This window comes from Trichechus manatus, unplaced genomic scaffold (assembly GCF_000243295.1).
Source record: "Trichechus manatus latirostris isolate Lorelei unplaced genomic scaffold, TriManLat1.0 scaffold00025, whole genome shotgun sequence".
NCBI classification, from domain to species: Eukaryota; Metazoa; Chordata; class Mammalia; order Sirenia; family Trichechidae; genus Trichechus; species Trichechus manatus.
This window is the reverse complement of record NW_004443961.1, coordinates 18,467,737-18,486,245: the sequence shown is the minus strand read 5'-3', so window position 1 is coordinate 18,486,245 and position 18,509 is coordinate 18,467,737. Positions and strand designations below refer to the sequence as shown.

The 18,509-nt window shown below is 36.5% G+C and overlaps 1 protein-coding gene across 2 annotated transcripts in view; it reads right to left on the bottom strand.

Annotated features, from left to right (window-relative positions):
• Positions 1 to 18,509, bottom strand: part of DENND4C (DENN domain containing 4C) — a 110,315-nt gene that overhangs the window by 37,670 nt on the left and 54,136 nt on the right. For both annotated transcript variants that reach the window (XM_023728637.1, XM_023728638.1), the window contains 7 exons: positions 16,922 to 17,022; positions 16,372 to 16,590; positions 6,691 to 6,836; positions 5,518 to 5,553; positions 5,300 to 5,427; positions 3,237 to 3,369; positions 764 to 970 (listed from right to left, as the gene is read on the bottom strand). In XM_023728637.1, coding sequence (XP_023584405.1) covers positions 764 to 970; positions 3,237 to 3,369; positions 5,300 to 5,427; positions 5,518 to 5,553; positions 6,691 to 6,836; positions 16,372 to 16,590; positions 16,922 to 17,022 — 970 coding nt within the window. The remainder of the gene's footprint in view (positions 1 to 763; positions 971 to 3,236; positions 3,370 to 5,299; positions 5,428 to 5,517; positions 5,554 to 6,690; positions 6,837 to 16,371; positions 16,591 to 16,921; positions 17,023 to 18,509) is intronic.

Genomic DNA, 18,509 nt, shown 5'->3' with positions numbered 1-18,509 from the left:
TCTTAGATGGCCGCTCACAGGCTTTTAAGACCCCAGACGCTACTCACCAAGGTAGAATGTAGAACATTATCTTTATAAACTGTGTTATGCCAATTGAGCTAGATGTTCCCCGAGACCATGGTCCCCACAGCACAAGTGAGGGCAATTTTGGCCCCTAGGACACATCTGGCAATGTCTGGAGACATTTTTGATTATCAAGACTGGAGTGGGGGGCTGGTGGATGTGCTACTGGCATCTAGCAGGTAGAGGCCAGGGATGCTGTTAAACATCCTACAACGTACAACAGGACAAACACTCCCACCCCCAACCCCTACGATAGAAAGTTATATGGGTCAAAATGTCAATAATGCCAAGGTTGAGAAAAATCTGATCTACATTTTCAGATGAATAATCTGAAAAAAAAGGTAGGTTATGTAACTCACCCTAGGACACAGGTTTTTATGTGGAGATCCACCTGCTAAAAGCCTATTCTCTATCTGCTCACTAATAAAGTTATATTCAGAATAAAATGAAGTCAATATTATTTTCTACTTATCAAGGTAAACAACCTGGTTAGTAAAGAGGTCTCTGCTTCATTCCAAAAAAGTAGTTTTAAAGTAAGTATACTTTAAAATAAACAATATATACTAAGCTCTATGAAACAGAACAATAGTTTTACCTTTCCTGCTTAATGAAAAATGTTTGGGGACTCTTTAAAGCAACTGAGACCTAATTTTTCTTAAAAATAAAATTTATCTTAGAAACAATGACTCATTATACTTGCCTCATCGAGTGGGTCCACATCAGTTTTCCTCATCTTAATAAGCACATCATAAGCCTGCTGTAGTGCTTTCACCTTGGGATGAGAGACTCTGACATAGGCTGGGAGACAGATAAACCATAAGCTGTAACAATGACTGAACAGACACTTGGCCCATTGTGGTGGATTTGTATAGCATCTCTTGGCCAACTTATGAGCTGTTTTTATCTCCTAAAAAGAAAATACAATATTAAAATATTTGTTAAAATAAGGGAGGGGGAGTAAGAAAGAAAAAGGAAGAGACAATTTTAACGTGTAAAATTTGACCCCCAAATCAAGCATTTTGTAATTTTACTTTTGTGAGTGGCTTTCTATATGGTTGTTTGAACATATACCTACAGTAGCGCTTTTCATGGTACTGTTGTATTTGATGGCAAGCATGTTTCCCCTAACAGACTAGACATTCCTAGGGCAAATATCACTTATACTCATCAAACACAGAAGGCACTCATATATTTGATGGATGAAAGGATGACTAAAACCATATATACCATATTCAACCATTGATATAAACTTACGAGCTCCTCAATTTCATTCCTAAAAAGTCATATTCTTCCCACCCTTCTCCCCGCTAAAATTTAAGATGCTCTAGGCTGTTTCCTGCCAAGATTTCCACTCTACCCTCCTTAGTCACCAGCTGTGTTAATTCCTTCACTGAGTTATTCCTTAAAAAGACCTATTCCTGTGCAGGCAACATGGTCTGAAAAAGACTGTGCAGCTTGCTACGCAATAGTTTGAAAGTTGTACTCTCTATTTCTGGTTTTTATTCTGATTTAGGCGGGAGAGAGAATAGGTATCAAAATCATCTACTAAATTTACCACACTATACATACTCTCAGAAACTATAGAGCCCTTCAGATCTGTCAGACTGCCCTTGTGTGCCTTGAACCAAAGATTCCTTTGCTAGGATATGTTCTAAATAAAAATACCCTGATGTATTAATTTTACTTTTGGGTTCTATCTCCATGAGACTTGGAGATACATTTGAAAACATATTCTTTTGTTTTTCTAAGATCTTAAGGTCCTTTTCTTTTCCAGAGAGCCTGGAAAAAAAAATTCTGATGAAAATGAGATTTAGAAACTGAGTAGCAAAATTCTCCCATTTTAGAAACTTGCCTTTATTAAGCTGGTTAACAGTAAGAAAATACTCTGTGGTTTCCCCTTCAGAAAACATTGAGAGAAATGTGAAATGTATGGAATTAAGGGAATACCTCAAGGATTTTGGGGACTATCCATGAATTGGTAAAATCTGAACTGAGAATTTCATTCTGGAATCTTCCATGTTTTGCAGACCCCCAAAATACCATACATGCATAAAGGATGTCTAATTTTAACCAACACCTAACTATAGCTTAACTCTTTATACCTAAATCAGATACAGTATAAAGCAAGATGTCTAGGTTGTCCTAAATTAACTCCCTTTAGAAGTTAATATTTGGTAGAAAAGTATATTCACATTAGCCATCAGAGAATGCAAATCAAAACCACAATGAGATAGCACTTCACAACCACTAGAATGGCTACAATAAAAAAGACAGATAATAACAAGTGCTGCTAAGAATATGGAGAAATTGGAACCCTCATACACTGATGGTGAGAATGAAAAATGGTGCAGCCACTTTGGAAAAGTTTCACAGCTTTTCAAAATGGTAAACATAGAGTTTCCATGACACACTCCTAGGTATATACATACCCAAGAGAAATGAAAACATATATCCACACAAACACTTGTATACAAATGTTCATAGCAGCATTATTCATAACAGCCAAAAAGTGGGAACCATCCAAATGTCCATCGATTGATGAATGGATAAATAATACATGGTAGATCCATACAATGAAATATTATTTGGCAAGAAAAGGAAAGGAAGTACTGATCTATGCTGCAACTTGGATGAACCTTGAAAACATTATGCTAAATGAAAGAAGCCAGTCACAAAGGATCATATATTCTTTGATTCCATTTATGTGAAACGTCAAGAAGAGGCAAATCTATAGAGACAGAAAGTGGATTAGTGAATGCCTAGGACTGGGGAGGAGTTAATAGCTAAGAGGCACGGGGCTTCTTTTTGGGGTGATGAAAAATGTTCTAAAATTGCCTGTGGTAGTGGTTACACAACTCTGTGCATATACTAAAAGTCACTGAATTGCACACTTTAAATGGGCAAATTGTATGGCATATGAATTATATCTCAATAAAGCTATTTTTTTTTTTAAGTATATTTGGTTCCCAAGGATTCTCTTAAAGTACAAGCTTTTAGAAACTGTAGCCTTAATATTCTAAGTAGGGTTGCAAGAAATCTACTTTAATTCAATAACAACCATAGAGGGTCTTCAAATGGTTGCTGTGGGTGATAATTCTAAACTTTCAGCTATATGTTACATATATACATTTTACACTTTACATTTACGTGTATTAAGGCAAATAATACCTGACCTGTTTAGTTCTCTTGGCCATGAGAGCTGGACTGCTTGTAATGCTATTCCCAGTAGGGTGTCTACTAAAACAAAGTTTCAACTCCTGTGGTCTGTCAAAAAGCTTAAGGTCCAGTCGTGGAAAGTATTTGTAACTAAAATAAAAAGCAAAAATAGAACTGTTGATTTAAAATACATTAACTCTTCATACTGTTCCAGTATTTCGTTAAATATTTCTATGCCTCAAATGGTACCTAATAGTATCCACCAAAATTCTTACACAGAAAAATTTTTTTTTCAAATATATAATTTTATATGGCTCCTCTCTATCTCATTTATTACTTTTTTTTCCCACTTGCTACTTTCAACCAATCCCTGAAACAGAAAACCCTGATATCTTCACAGAAGAATTAACCCTTTCAGCAGAACTCATGTATTAAATGATAATTTATATTTTAAAAATAATAGCTAATACACATTGTAATTTTAAGCTCTTCTTCATAATGTTACCTTGCATTGGCATTTGGCATTTAAAAGAAAAGAAAATATGATAATAACTTTATTTTAGGGATGTACCACAATTTAATCAATTCCTTAGTGTTGGATACTTTTTGGTTAATTCTAAATTTTTGCAGTAAAATATCTTTGTACAATACGATTGTGAATACCTTTACTTAATTTCTTAAAATAAGCACCCAGTAACAGAGTTTGCTAGGGTTAATGTTTATCAAGAGTATTAAAATTATTATTATCACTGTGAAATTATTTCCTGAAAGGTTATGCTTATACACTCCAATTAGTAGCATAACCTATTCTCAATCTGATAACCAAGGTTAAAAATGTTTACACTCATTTTGGTTTGCACTGCTTTAAATACTAGAAAAGTGGAATGTATTTTCATACTGACAATTTTAATTTATTCTTGGAAATAGCCTACTTATTTCTTTTGGCCAATATTATTCTGGGAGATGCTGCCTTTCGCTATTTGATTTTACCCCATGTGTCAATATATGGATTCAAATTTATAGTAGGTAAGGCAATATAAAAATGAATTCTATAGTTAACGTGATATCAAAAGAGTACTTAAGCCACTTAATTAAGCCAATAGTACTTAATTAAGCCACTCAATCCCTGTCCTGGTGAGACTGTATATTAGTACCATATTTTTGGAAGGCACTTATTTTACATTCCCTTTGACCCATAAGTTGTCCTTTTAGGAATACAGCCTAAGAAAATAACTGTGTATATACACAAAGATATGAATAGCAATGAACTACAAACAAAGTCACAGGATTAAATAAATCACAGTAAACGCATGCAATGTGGTCACTGAAAATGATATGGTACAAAAATATTTAATGAGATGGAAAAATGTTCAGACCATTAAATGAAAACACAAGTTACAAAGAATGTACAAGATGAACTCATATTTGTTTTTAGTACACATATTAATGTATTAAAAAACAGGAAAGACTTACATTCAATTGTTAACAGACATTACATATTAGTGCTAAAATGACAGATTTTAGTTTCCTTTTTTGTTCAATTTCCTAACTTTACTAAACTGTATATTATTATAATAATAGTAATAAAAAACAATCAAATTCATTTTAATTTCTGAAAAGATTCTCATTCAAATCCCTTCAAATCCTATTCTTTTTAATTTCTTTTAATAAAGAATAATTTCTGGCCCTCTACCTTAAGTCTTCTCTGATATTTTATGAATTTATAAGAATTTCATGGTCTTTAATATTAGCTAACAACAACATTATTAGCAACAAAATCGTCAAGGGAGAAGTAATTTTTTTCTTCTTCAGACTTGAAATTTTTAAACATAAAAATATGATTAAATAAATGTTTAGGTAAATAATGAACAACATCTGGCTTCCCATCCAATAAGGTGATCCAATTCTAATTCTATCTGGTGGCATCACCAGGAAATATTCATTTCCATTAGTTCACTGAATAAATGTTGAGAATAACCTCCTAAATTATTAACACAAATAATTACTAATAATCACAAAAAATACAAAAGAAACTATCAAAGGTGTGCCTAAGCATCCCTTAAAAAAAACTTCCCGCTACCTGTACTTTGGAAAGTCCTTTCCATCATCAGGAGGCGGCTCTGGTGGCATTATGAATACAGTGTGCTCACTTTTCTGAGAATCATCTAGCTCTATCAATTTGGTATCTTCTGCTGAATCAAAATCAACCTAAAAAATAATTATTTTCTCCATTTAATTTGCATATTAAGTGATTTCCAATTTTGAAATTTTAACGCTTAGGTCTAAGAAAAAAAATACCTTATCTGTTTTCTCTGTGCCTTTATCAGGAAACAACTAGACAAGGAGAAAAGAGATTCTTAATGAAAATATGCATATGAACTGAATATTTTATCTTAAAATTCTGATTGAAAACAAAAATACTATCCTTTTTTAATATTGAGTAAATATACAAAACATTTTACAATGTATTTTTGGGCCCTATACCATTAGGCTAAAGTGTAATATTTTTTTAATGACTATAGGACAGAAAACAATTTATTCTGATTAATTCTTTTCTAAATCCATCTTCACAAACAAAGTTTGGTCAATCACAAGGGGAACCTGGTTTTTCAAATACTTTTCTGAATATTTTTAAACCCCTGCATTAGTGACTGACATTTTCTAAGTTTTCCATCTAACTGGAAGATAGTTTCAATATCAATTTTATAAATAAACAAAAATGTTGAATAGTCTCAAAGACAGCCCTGGAGTTCTAGATCATACTGACAGATGGGAGAAAACGATTCAAGTCTTCTAAGGCATGCATATCGTTAAGGGCCCATAAAAATTAAAATGTCATAATATTCTAGCTTTTTTGGATATAATCTCAAATTTTATATAAACAATCAGACCAAAGATCCACTTAGAAAAAATTAAGAACTCTATCAAAAATGAGAAAAAAATATGAGTCATCACTGTCAAGAATCAACTTCTAAACTTCCTTAAGATGGGGGAGTAAAGCTTTAGAATTTAAAATATTTCCAAATATTTTCCATCAGAACAAAAGAAACATATTGGAAAAAGTATTTGGAAAGATATTAAAACAAAAGAACATAAGACTTCCATTTCCATTACCCATGGAAACTACTAGATCTTATCTTATTCATTTAAATAAAAAAATATGACAACGAGACATGGAAGGCTCATCGAAATGTTCTTAATAATTAATGGTTACAAATTTACAAAACCAAAGTGAAATTCTAAGAGAAAAATTAGCTGTGTATGGCTGAAACTAGATACCACAAAGGGAAATGATTTTTACAGTAAACCCAGAATCGGTAACACACACACACACACACACACGCACACATCCCTCTATATTGTCTCTCTCACATCACTTACTCTTTGGGCTAATAATAACGATGATAAATACACAGGTAAACCAAATTGTTAAAATTTTTTCTTAATATTGGTATATAGAACAAACTTTACCTTTTCTATACAGTCATCAAAAAATGCCAATCCAGTATCTTTATCACTTACAAAACTGCACTCTTCAATGAAACGAATAAAAATCTGTGTTTTAGATAAAAGGGTGTAGAATTTTGTATAGGCACGATCTCGACTTTTTAAAAATCCTGGAAAAAACAAAATTACAATTAAATTCAAATTTTAGAGTGGAACTAAGATGTTAAAGTAAACATTCTTTTAAACTTGTACATATATACGTATATATGCATATGCATACATACTATATACTCTTTATAAATAGACAGATCCATGTTTATAGGAGCTCTAGTAAACAAAGACAGCTCCTGCTTGATTCACTCAGTCCTGGAGAAATCTAAAACCAAAAAACTCACGGCCATCGAGTCAATTCCAACCCGTGATGACCCTGCAGGACAGAGCAGAACCACCCCATAAGGTTTCCAAGGCTGTAAATCTTTGTGAAAGCAGACTGCCACAACTTTCTCCCGCAGAGCAGCTAGTGAGTTCGAACTGCCAATCTTCTGGTTAGTAGCTGAATGCTTTAACCATTACTCCACCTGGACTCCTGCCTGCTTTTTCTGAACCTACTGCAGATTGGCTAAACACAAATTAAGGGGGAAAAAAGCCCTACAACTAGGCATATCAAAACCACTTATACCTTTCGTCCCTAAGCAGCCACCCTACTACGTTTCTGGGATCAACTTCATTTCCCTTTACCAATGTTTTGACAACTATTTCTAACTTTTAAATGCTCCCTTTCAATGCTCCCCAGCCCAATGATTATACCTTATATGACAGAGAAACTGGGAATCCGTAGATGGAAATGACCTTCACTATCTCACTAAAAATCATGATCTTTCTGCATTTATCATTTATTTCTTCCCTCCTTTTACAAAGGAGGTGTCCTTCCTCCCTATCTAAGACCCAGCCCACCACGTGAGCTTGGGATTCCAGCAGTCCCTCTAGTGTTCTCGGGACAATTATTCTCCATTTCTCTTCAGCACACTCAAGTCTCTCTCATCTTAAAAAACTCCTTCTTAACAAGTGACAAGACTCTTTCCTTTTCTGCTGTTTCCCTTCTCAATGAAGGGCACTACATCCACGGATTACTGAAGACAAAAACCTCCAAGTTGCTCTTGACGTCTCTCTCTACCTTGCATCCCACACTCAGTCACCAAGTCCTATTCAATCTACATCCTGAAAATCATTCTCTATTCACACTACCACCAACTAGTCCAGGTAACCTCCACTGATCACTTAGACTACTGCATTAACCTCCTAATTAGTAGAGCCACACTTCAGATTCCTCCAATTCAATCTCCAAATAAAAGCCAAGGAGATTTTTTTCTTAAACATTCAGAGTGATCTTTTAAAAATACAAATCTGATCTGTTACCTACTTACTTATCCTTAGTGGCTTCCAGTTACTCTTTTTTTTAAATTTATGTATTTTGTGGTTGTTGAGAATGTACACAGCAAAACATAGTTTCTACATGTGCCAGCTGGTGACACTGACTACATTCTTGGAGTTGTGCAACCATTCTTACTCTCCCCCATTAACGTAAATTTTACTGCCCGCTAAGGATTCCTATCTTTCAAGTTGCTGTTATCAATTTCATCCCATATAGATAGTTCTTAAAAGAGCATAATGCTCAAGGCAGACATTTTTTACTAGTTAAGCTAAACTATTGTTTGGTTTTAAGGAGACTTCAGGGGATATTTTTGCTTTAAGGTTTAAAGATGATCTCAGGGCAATAGTTTCAGGGGTTCATTCAACCTTCATGGCTTCAGGAAGTCTGGAGTCTACGGCAATTTAAAATTCAGTTCTCCATTTCACTCCTTTTAATCAGGATTCTTCTATAGAATCTTTGATCAAAATGTTCAGTAGCGGTAGCCAGACACCATCCAGTTTTTCTGGTTTCATGGTGTTTTGGATTGAATTGTGTCCCCCAAAAATGTGTACCAATTTGGCTAGGTCATGATTCCCTGTATTGTGTGACTGTCCACCATTTGGTCATCTGATGTGATTTTCTTATATGCTGTACACTCTACCTCTACGATGTTAATGAGGTGGGATTATCGGCAGTTATGTTAATGAGGCAGGACTCAATCTACAAGATTAGGTTGTGTCTTAAGCCAATCTCTTCTGAGATATAAAAGACAGAAGCAAGCAGAGAGACATGGGGACCTCATACCAGCAAGAAAGCAGTGCTGGGAGCACAGCTTGTCCTTCGGACCTGGTGTTCCTGCGCAGAGAAGCTCCCAGACGAGGGGAAGATTGATGACAAGGACCTTCCCCCAGAACCAACACAGAGAGAAAGACTTCCCCTAGAGCTGGCACCCTGAATTTGGACTTCCAGCCTCTTAAACTGTGAGAGAATAAATTTCTTTGTTAAAGCCATTCACTTGTGGTATTTCTGTTACAGCAGCACTAGATGACTAAGACACATGGCAAAGGAGGCAGTTGTTCATGGGGGCAATTAGCCACACATTCCATATCCTTCTCCTATTCCTGATTCTCTTTCTTGCTCTGTTGCTCCAGGTGAATAGAGATCAATTATTGTGCCATAGATGGCTGCTTGCAAGCTTTTAAGACCCCAGGCACTATGCAATAAACTAGGAGGTAGAACAGAAGCACTAAACACGTTATTAGGCCAATTAACTGGGATGTCCCATGATACCATGACTCTAAACCTCCAAACCAAGGAACCAAATACCATGAGGATTTTGTTTGTACATAAACAGCCTCAGCAGCTGCTTTTTTTTTTTTTTTGGCAGGGGGGTCATTGCTGTAAGTATGTCTATCACACAACTTTTGCCAATTCAACTTTTATAGGTGTACAACTTATTGACAGCAATTACAATAATTGGCTATGCAAACCTATCCTTAATCAATGCAATTATTCCATCACCATTAACCTCCACTTCTTCCCCCCCCTTGCGTCCCTGGTAACCACTAATAAACTTTGGGTCTCTGTACATTTGCCTTGTCTTTTTATATAAGTGAGGTCATACAATATTTGTCCTTTTGTGATTAGTTTATTTCACTCAGAAACCCTGGTGGCATAGTAGTTAAGTGCTATGGCTGCTAACCAAAAGGTCAGCAGTTCAAATCCACCAGGCGCTCCTTGGAAACTCTATGGGGCAGCTCTACTCTGTCCTATAGGGTCACTGTGAGTTGGAATCAACTCGATGGCAAAGGCTTTGGTTTTTTTGGTATTTCACTCAGCATAATCTTCCAGCTCCATCCATACTGTAGCATGTATTAAGACTTCATCTCTTCTACTGGCTGAATAGTATTCCATTGTACGTATGTATCACATTTTGTTTATCCATTCATCTACTGATGGGCATTTAGGTTGTTTTTACCTTTTGGCTATTGTGAATAGTGCTGCAACGAACACTGGTGTACAAGTCTCTGTTTGAGTCTTCACTTCCAAGTCTTTTGGGTACATACCTAGGGGTGGAATTGCTGGGTCATATGATAGTTCTATTTTTAGTTTTTTTGAGGAACTGCCACACTGTTTTCCTCAACCACTGTACCATTTTGAATTCCCACCAGCAATGGGTAAGGATTCAAATTTCCCCACGTCCCCACCAACAATTGTTATTTTCAGTTTTTTTTAAATCTGAGCCATCTATCTTAATCATCTAGTGCTGCTATAACAGAAATACCACAAGTGGATGTCTTTAAACAAAGAGAAATTTATTTTCTCACAGTTTTGTTGTTAGGTGCCATCAAGTCGATTCCGACTTGAAAACGATCCTATGTACAAAAGAACAAAACACTGCCCGGTCCTGTGCCACCCTCACGATCGTTGTTATGCTTGAGCCCATTGTTGCAGCCACTGGGTCAATCCATCTCATTGAGGGTCCTCCTCTTTCTCCCTGATCCTCTACTTTACCAAGCATGATATCCTTCTCCAGGGACTGATCCCCCCTGATAACATGTCCAAAGTATGTGGGACAAACTCTTGCCATCCTTGCTTCTAAGAAGCATTCTGGCTGTACTTCTTCCAAGCCAGATTTGTTCAATTTTTTGGCAGTCCATGGTATATTCAATATTATTTGCCAAGACCATAACTCCAAGGTGTCAATTCTTCTTCAGTTTTCCTTATTTGTTGCCCAGCTTTCACATGCATATGAGGTAACTGAAAACAGCATGGCTTGGGTCAGGTGCACCTTAGTTTTTAAAATGACATCTTTGCTTTCGAACACTTTAAAGAGATCTTTTGCAGCCAATCTGCCCAGTGCAATACGTCCTTTGATTTCTTGACTGCTGCTTCTATGGGTGTTGGCTGTGGATCCAAGTAAAAGGAAACCCTTGACAGCTTCAATCTTTTCTCCGTTTATCATGATGTTGCTTATTGGTCCAGTTGTGAGGATTTTTGTTTTCTTTATGTTGACATGTAATCCATACTGTAGGCTGCAGCCTTTGATCTTCATCAGTAAGTGCTTCAAGTCCTCTTCACTTTCTGCAAGCAAGGCTGTGCCATCTACATAACAAAGGTTGTTAATGAGTCTTCCTCCAATCCTGATGCCCAATTCTTGTTCATACAGCCCAGCTTCTTGGATTACTTGCTCCGCATATGAAACGATACAGCCCTGACACACACCTTTCCTGACTTTAGACCACGGAGTATCCCTTTGTTCTGTTCAAACGACTGCCTCTTGATCTATGTGCAGGTTCCTTATGAGCACAATTAAGTGTTCTGGAATTCCCATTCTTCGTAACATTATCCACAATATGTTACAATCCACACAGTCAAATGCTTTTGCACAGTCAATAAAACACAGGTAAACATCTTTCTGGTATTCTCTGCATTCAGCCAGGATCCATCTGACATCAGCAATGATATCCCTCATTCCACATCCTCTTCTGAATCTGGCTTGAATTTCTGCCTGTTCCCCATCAATGTACTGTTGCAACTGCTTTTGAACAATCTTCAGCAAAATTTTACTTCAGTGTGATATTAATGATATTATTTGATAATCTCCAGATTCAGTTGGATCACCTTTCTTTGAAATAGCATAAATATGGATCTCTTCCAGTTGGTTGGCCAGGTAGCTATCTTCCAAATTTCTTGACATAGATGAGTGAGCACTTTCAGTGCTGCACCCATTTGTTGAAACATCTCAGTTGGTATTCCATCAACTCCTGAAGCCTTGTTTTTCGCTAATGCCTTCAGTGCAGCTTGGACTTCTTCCTTCAGTACCATGGTAATTCAGTATTCCTACAGTTTAGAAGACTAGAAGTCCTAATTCAGGGTGCCAGCTCCAGGGGAAGCTTTCTCTCTCTTCAGCTCTGGAGGAAGGTCCTTGTCATCAATCTCCCCCTGATCTAGGAGCGTCTCAGGTCAGAAACCCCAGGTCCAAAGGACACGCTCCACTCCAGGCACTGCTTTCTTGGTGGTATGCGGTCCCTCTCTCTCCCTCTCCTGGCGTCTTTTACATCTTAAAATAGACTGACTCAAAATACAATCTAATCTCATAGACTGAGTCCTGCCTCATTACTGTAACTGCGTCTAATCATGCCTCATTGACATCAGACAGGTAGGATTTACAACACATGGGAAAATCACATCAGATGACCAAATGGTAGACAGTCACACAATACTGGGAATCATGTCCTAGGCAAACAGACATACATTTTGGGGGGACACATTCAATCCATAACACCATTCTAGTGGGAGTTAAATGGTATCTCATTGTGGTTTTGATTTGCATCTCTCTGATGGCTAATGACACTGAGCATCTTCTCATGTGTCTGGTGAACATGCGAATGTCCTCTTTGGTGAAGTGTCTATTAAAGTCTTTTGCCCATTTTTTGGTTTGGTTATTTGTCTTTTTACTGTTAAGTTTTTTATATATTTTTTGGTTATTACATTCTTGTCGGATATATGGCTTCCGAAGATATTCTCCTAGTCAGTAGCTTGTCTTATGTGGTTTCTTAAGATACTCTCCCAGTCAGTAGCTTGTCTTTTGACGTTTTTGGTAAAGTCTTTTGATGAACAAAAGTCTTTATTATAAGAACTCCAGAAAAGATTTAAACACAGAAGAAAACATTCTTTGATGGTTATGAGGGTGGGAAGGGAGGGAGAGGGGAATTTACTAACTAGATAGTAGACAAGAATCACCTTAGATGAAGGGAAGGACAACACACAATACAGGGGAAGCCAGCACAACTGGACTAAAGCAAAAGCTAAGAAGTTTCCTGAACACAACAAAACACTTCAAGGGACAGTGTAGCAGGGGCGGGGGTCTGGGGACCATGGTTTCAGGGGGCATCTAGGTCAATTGGCAATAACTTTATTAAGAAAATGTTCTACATCCCACTTTGGTGAGCGGCGTCTGGGGTCTTAAAAGGTAGTGAGTGACCATCTAAGATGCATCAACTGGTCCCAACCCACCAGGAGCAAAGAAGAATGAAGAACACCAAAGACACAAGGAAAATATTAGCCCAAGTGACAAAGGGGCCAAGTAAACCAGAGACTCCATCAGCTTGAGACCAGAAGAACTAGATGATGCCTGGCTAATACCAATGACCGCCCTGACAGGGAACACAACAGGGAGTCCCAGATGGAGTGGGAGAAAAGTGGGGAGAAGAACTCAAATTAACATACAAAGACCAGACTTAAAAGTCTGGCTGAGACTGGAGGAACCCCTGAAGCCGTGGGGCCCCCGGATGCTCTGTTAAGCCAGAACTAAAACCATTCCTGAAGCCCACTCTTCAGACAAAGATTAGACTGGACTATAAAATATAAAATAATACTCATGAGGAGCGTGCTTCTTAGTTCAAGTAGATACACAAGACCAAATGGGCTGCTCCTGTCTGGAGGTAGGATGAGAAGGCAGGAAGGGACAGGAGTTGGTTAGATGGACACGGGAAACCCAGATGGAATGGGGGAGTATGCTGTCATATTATAGGGATTACAACTCGTGTTATGTAACAATATGTGTATAAATTTCTGTATGAGAAATTAACTTGAGCTGTAAACTTTCACCTAAAGCACAATTAAAAAAAGACAGTTTTCAAATTTTTATGAAGTCTCATTTATTTATTTTGTTTTTTGTAGTTTGTGCTCTTGTTATTATGTTAGGTAATCCATTGTTAAAAGCTAGGCCCGACAGCACTGCACATGCTTTTTCTTCTAAGAGTTTTATTGTTTTAGTTTGTACATTTAGGTCTTTAATCCATTTTGAATTTGTTTTTGTGTATGGTGTTAGGCATGGATCCTCCAATTACTCTTAAAACAAAGATGAATGATAAAGACTCACTGGACATATAAGATCCTGCCTGATCTGGCTCACACCCACCATTTCAAGCATAGCTTTTGAGCCACTTTCCCCTCCTGCCTTTTCTTTGATGTCTCAAGGCATTACCCATCCCCTTCTGATTCTAATTAGTAAAAAAACTACTTAAATAGAAAAAAGAATATTTTTTTCTTCTTCTAATAGTCAATGACCAGCGAAGGCTGACATAATTAAGTGAAAGTTGATGAGAGAACTATAATGAAAGAAAGAGGCCGACAACACCTGAATGCACTGATTCAGCTTCGTGTTGTTGTCAGCTATACCTGAGTAGGCCTGGACTCATGATGAACCCATGTACAAAGGAACCAAATGCTGCCCAGTTGTGGATGGGACCATTGTGAGTTGTGATCCTTAGGATTTTTGGAAGCAGATCACCAGATTTTTCTTCCTAGTCCATCTAGGTCTTGAAGCTCTGCTGAAACCTGTTCAGCATCAGAGCAACACTTAAGCCTCCAGTGACAGACAGGTGGTGGTTCCCCATGAGGTGCATTAGCCGGAACAGAAACCGGTCTCTCGCATGGAATGTGAGAATTCTACCACTGAATTGATCCATCTTAGGTGCAATAAAAGTGGGACAGCCAGACATGTATGTGCCTCCCAATACGATGCACTAGGAAATAGTGAGCACAATGTGTTTTGGCACTACTTGCCAAGAAAACTGAACCTGAATCTAATCAAGTCTCTAGATCTGCACTGCCCAATTCTGTACTACTAACCATATGTGGTGACTCAGCACTTGAAATGTAGTTAATCCAAATCAAGACATACTGTTAACTGTAAAAAACTGCTGGATCTGAAAGATTTGGTATGCAAAAACATTATTTTTCATTAATAATTTTTTACTTTGATTACACGTTGAACTGACACTATTCTGGACATATCAGGTTAGAAAAACGTATCGCTAAAATTGATTTTACCTGTTTCTTTTTTACGTTTTTTACGGTGGCTACTAGAAAATTTTAAATTATATACGTCGCTCGCCTTATATTTCTATTGGACAGTGTTGCTCTACACTCAACCATAGTTTACAGGAAATGCAGGTGATAGAAGAAATAATACCATGTGGAGACAGTCAGTCAAAACCATGTATAAACCCAAAAAATTCTAAAGGATAAATAATCCAGTTTAAGGTTGAAATGATATCCTATCTGGGATTCGCTTTAAAATACTATAAGAAAGATGGGTAAGCTAGATGAAACAAAAATGGCAGAATGTTGATAACTACTGCTGAAGTCAGAAGACAGCTATATGAACGTATGTTATATTCTCTCTACTTTTGCATACATCTGTGAAAATTTCCCTAATAAAAAGTTAACCCAAAACCCCCAGCTAATTCATATTCTTTTTTCAGGTCCAAGCTGAACTGTTACTTCTTTAGAGAACATTTCACTGACCTAACACTTGCACTGCTCCCAGTGCTTCCCTTAATAACATTTATTAAAATGTTATCAGTATTTGTGTTACTGTCTGTCTGTATCCCTCATGAGACCAAACACTGTCCCGTTCACCACAAAAATCTTAGGCTCTAGACACTGAGTAAGTATCTATTTTTCTAACCTCCTTTAACAATGTCACTCTCTGACTTACAGAGAGAAAGACACACCTGAGAGAGAGAATATCATACAAGTTACAAGAGCAGCTGACTAACAACAAAATCTTTATAATTCTGTAAAACAACAACTACTAAAAAGGATGAGCATAATGTTTTTCCCTGGAACGAAGCTATATTAAAATTTTTTTTAAAAAAATAAGTGGCCTCACTCCACAAATGAATTATTAGAGAACATTTTAAAGCAGAGAGTATATAAATCCAAAAATTACACAAAATTACAAGAAATACCTAAAAGCAAATCATCCGCTATGTTCTACTTAGATAACTGACTATATAGTATTGTAAATAAGTAACATCTTTGACTTTTTATAATTAAAGACCTCCAGTTTCAGATTTCTCAGGAACAAATAGAGTATAAAAATTAAAAGAAATTCCATTCACAGAGCAAGGTTACAACTACATATTAAAAATCAAAAACCATTCCACTGCCATCGAGTCGATCCCAACTCACAGCAACCCTATAGGACAGAGTAGAACTGCCCTATACGGTTTCCAAGGCTATAATCTTTATAGAAGCAGACTGCCACATCTTTCCCCTGAGCAGCTGGTGGGTTCCAATTGCTGACCTTTCAGTTAGCAGTTAGCAGCTGAGTGCTTAACCACTCACTGTGCCACCAGGGCTCCTTATGTAGTTATTAGGTCATTATAATTTAATATGAATTTCTAAGAACTTATACAGTGAATAATTCTTGTTAGCAAAACCAAGTAGAAAATATTTTTCACTTTAATAAAAGCAACTGCATTTTCCATGCCACTCACCCTGTCGGTCAAACAATGAGTCAGCAGCTGTGGCTTTATTTGAAGGAGCCTCTGTGATTGGTCTGAGAAATGTTCTATATCCTTTTAAAATAGATGCCATAAAGCGTAAAAATGCCTCTTGAATTTCCATCTCAAGTTGCATCATCTTCTTTTGCCAGGAGAAATCTGCTTCAATTGGAGTCATCTCAACTGCCGAACCTTCTTGAGTTTTTCGGTGAACTAATCAATGAAGCAGGAACAGAAAATGGAATTAATATAAAATATATACATACGTAGGTTGATTAAGAGTCATAATAAAGCCCATGACTTCTTGAAATTTCTCCCCCATTAACGTAAAGAGCTCATCGGCAGGGGCCCAGGGAAGTTCAAACATGCAGGATAAAGAGGGAACATGCTCAAAAAGTCACAAACCACAATGTTAACTTCTTATTAGAATTTTGTTAGGTAATGACACTCCTTTTAAGTAAAGAAAATTTATGTTTAGGTTTTTAGGAGGACTTTACTCATATACATTCTTTCATTTAAAATATTATTTTTCCCACACATTTACCTGAAGATAGCTGGGGATATAATTTCTTTAAGGTGCTAAGTAGATTTTTACACGGTTTTTTGGGAAGCTGCTTCCAGTTCATGTTCTTCTTTTCATCTGATCTATTAAATAAGAACATAATTAATAAAATCTGTTATTTCTGTTTTTACTAAACAAAATTCTTACATCAAAAAAATAATGGAAAAGATGTTTTTACTTAAGTTATAATTAATATGCACAGCCTGAAAAAGTGGGTTTCAAGGAAGTTCTCTTCATTTCAAACCTCAGTCAAATCTGGTCACCTCATTCTAATCTTCCAACATAGATTTTCAGTGTTGGAGCCATGAATACGACATTGAAGTCTTGCTTAAAAGTTGTATTTTGGAATTATAATATTTTAAGTGTTGAACTGAACTGACTTGAGACTTCAAAATACCTATTAGTAGGCTTCTAAAAATACTGTGTCCAAATAGAGAGAGTGGAATTTAAGTAAGGTTTAAAAGTACATTTAGACAATTTAGCTCTCATATTGGTTAAAAAGGAAATCAATCACAATAGCCATTATCCAAGGCTTAAATATGAAACCCAGTTAACTCCAACCTCAAAATTAGGATGGAGGTTAGAATCCATCCAGAAACACCTCATAAAAAAGGCCTGGTGATCTACTTCAAAAAAATCAGCCATTGAAAACCCTACGGTACACATGGGGTTGCCATGAGTCAGAGTGGATGCAAAAGCAACGGTTTTTGGTAGGGTCATCCAGACCCACATTTACGGAAATTTTCAGAAATTGCAACACTCTTTGCCATTAAACCATTTAGTTGTACTCTGAAGCTGCGCAGGGTTGTGTTATTGAAATAAATGAAAAACTGCAAAATATTTTTTTATACTTTTTATCTCCAACAACCTCCATAAGGGCAAATTTAGACACTGGTGCCAATTTATAACACAAACAACTGAATTTTTGTTATACCTTAACATATTAAATATGGTGATATTTGAAACAATCACTGCAATATCTTGAATGCTTAATAAATAAAAAACAACTAATATGGATTAATTGATAGGAAAAGAGTGTGATGACAGACTTTAAGTTATAAAAGTCAAACGAGTCCCATACCATCTTTTCTGGAGTTAAAAAAGCATTTATTGGGAACAAACAGTTCAAAGTTATTTTAAAAAATAATATTTTGATCAACAGAAATTTTATATAAATTATTTAAAATTGGGAAACTTAAGTATCTCCATAATATTATCTTATTAGGTAAATAAACAGCTGAATTATAACCTCATTAAGCAATCATTTCCAAAAGCGCCTCAATGTATACCAGTAAACCTGTTGCCGACTCATAGCGACCCTACAGAACCGAGTAGAACCGCCCTATAAGGTTTCCAAGGAGCGGCTGGTGGATTCCAACAGCCGACCTTTTGGTTAGCAGGTACGCTATTAACCACAATTGCTTTTCAGGGAGGGCAGCTTAAAAACAACATGTCAAACTATGGTACATGCACACAATGGAGTACTATGCAACGAGAAAGAACAATGATGAATCTGTGAAGCATCTCATAACATGGATGAAACTGGAGGACATTATGCTCAGTGAAATAA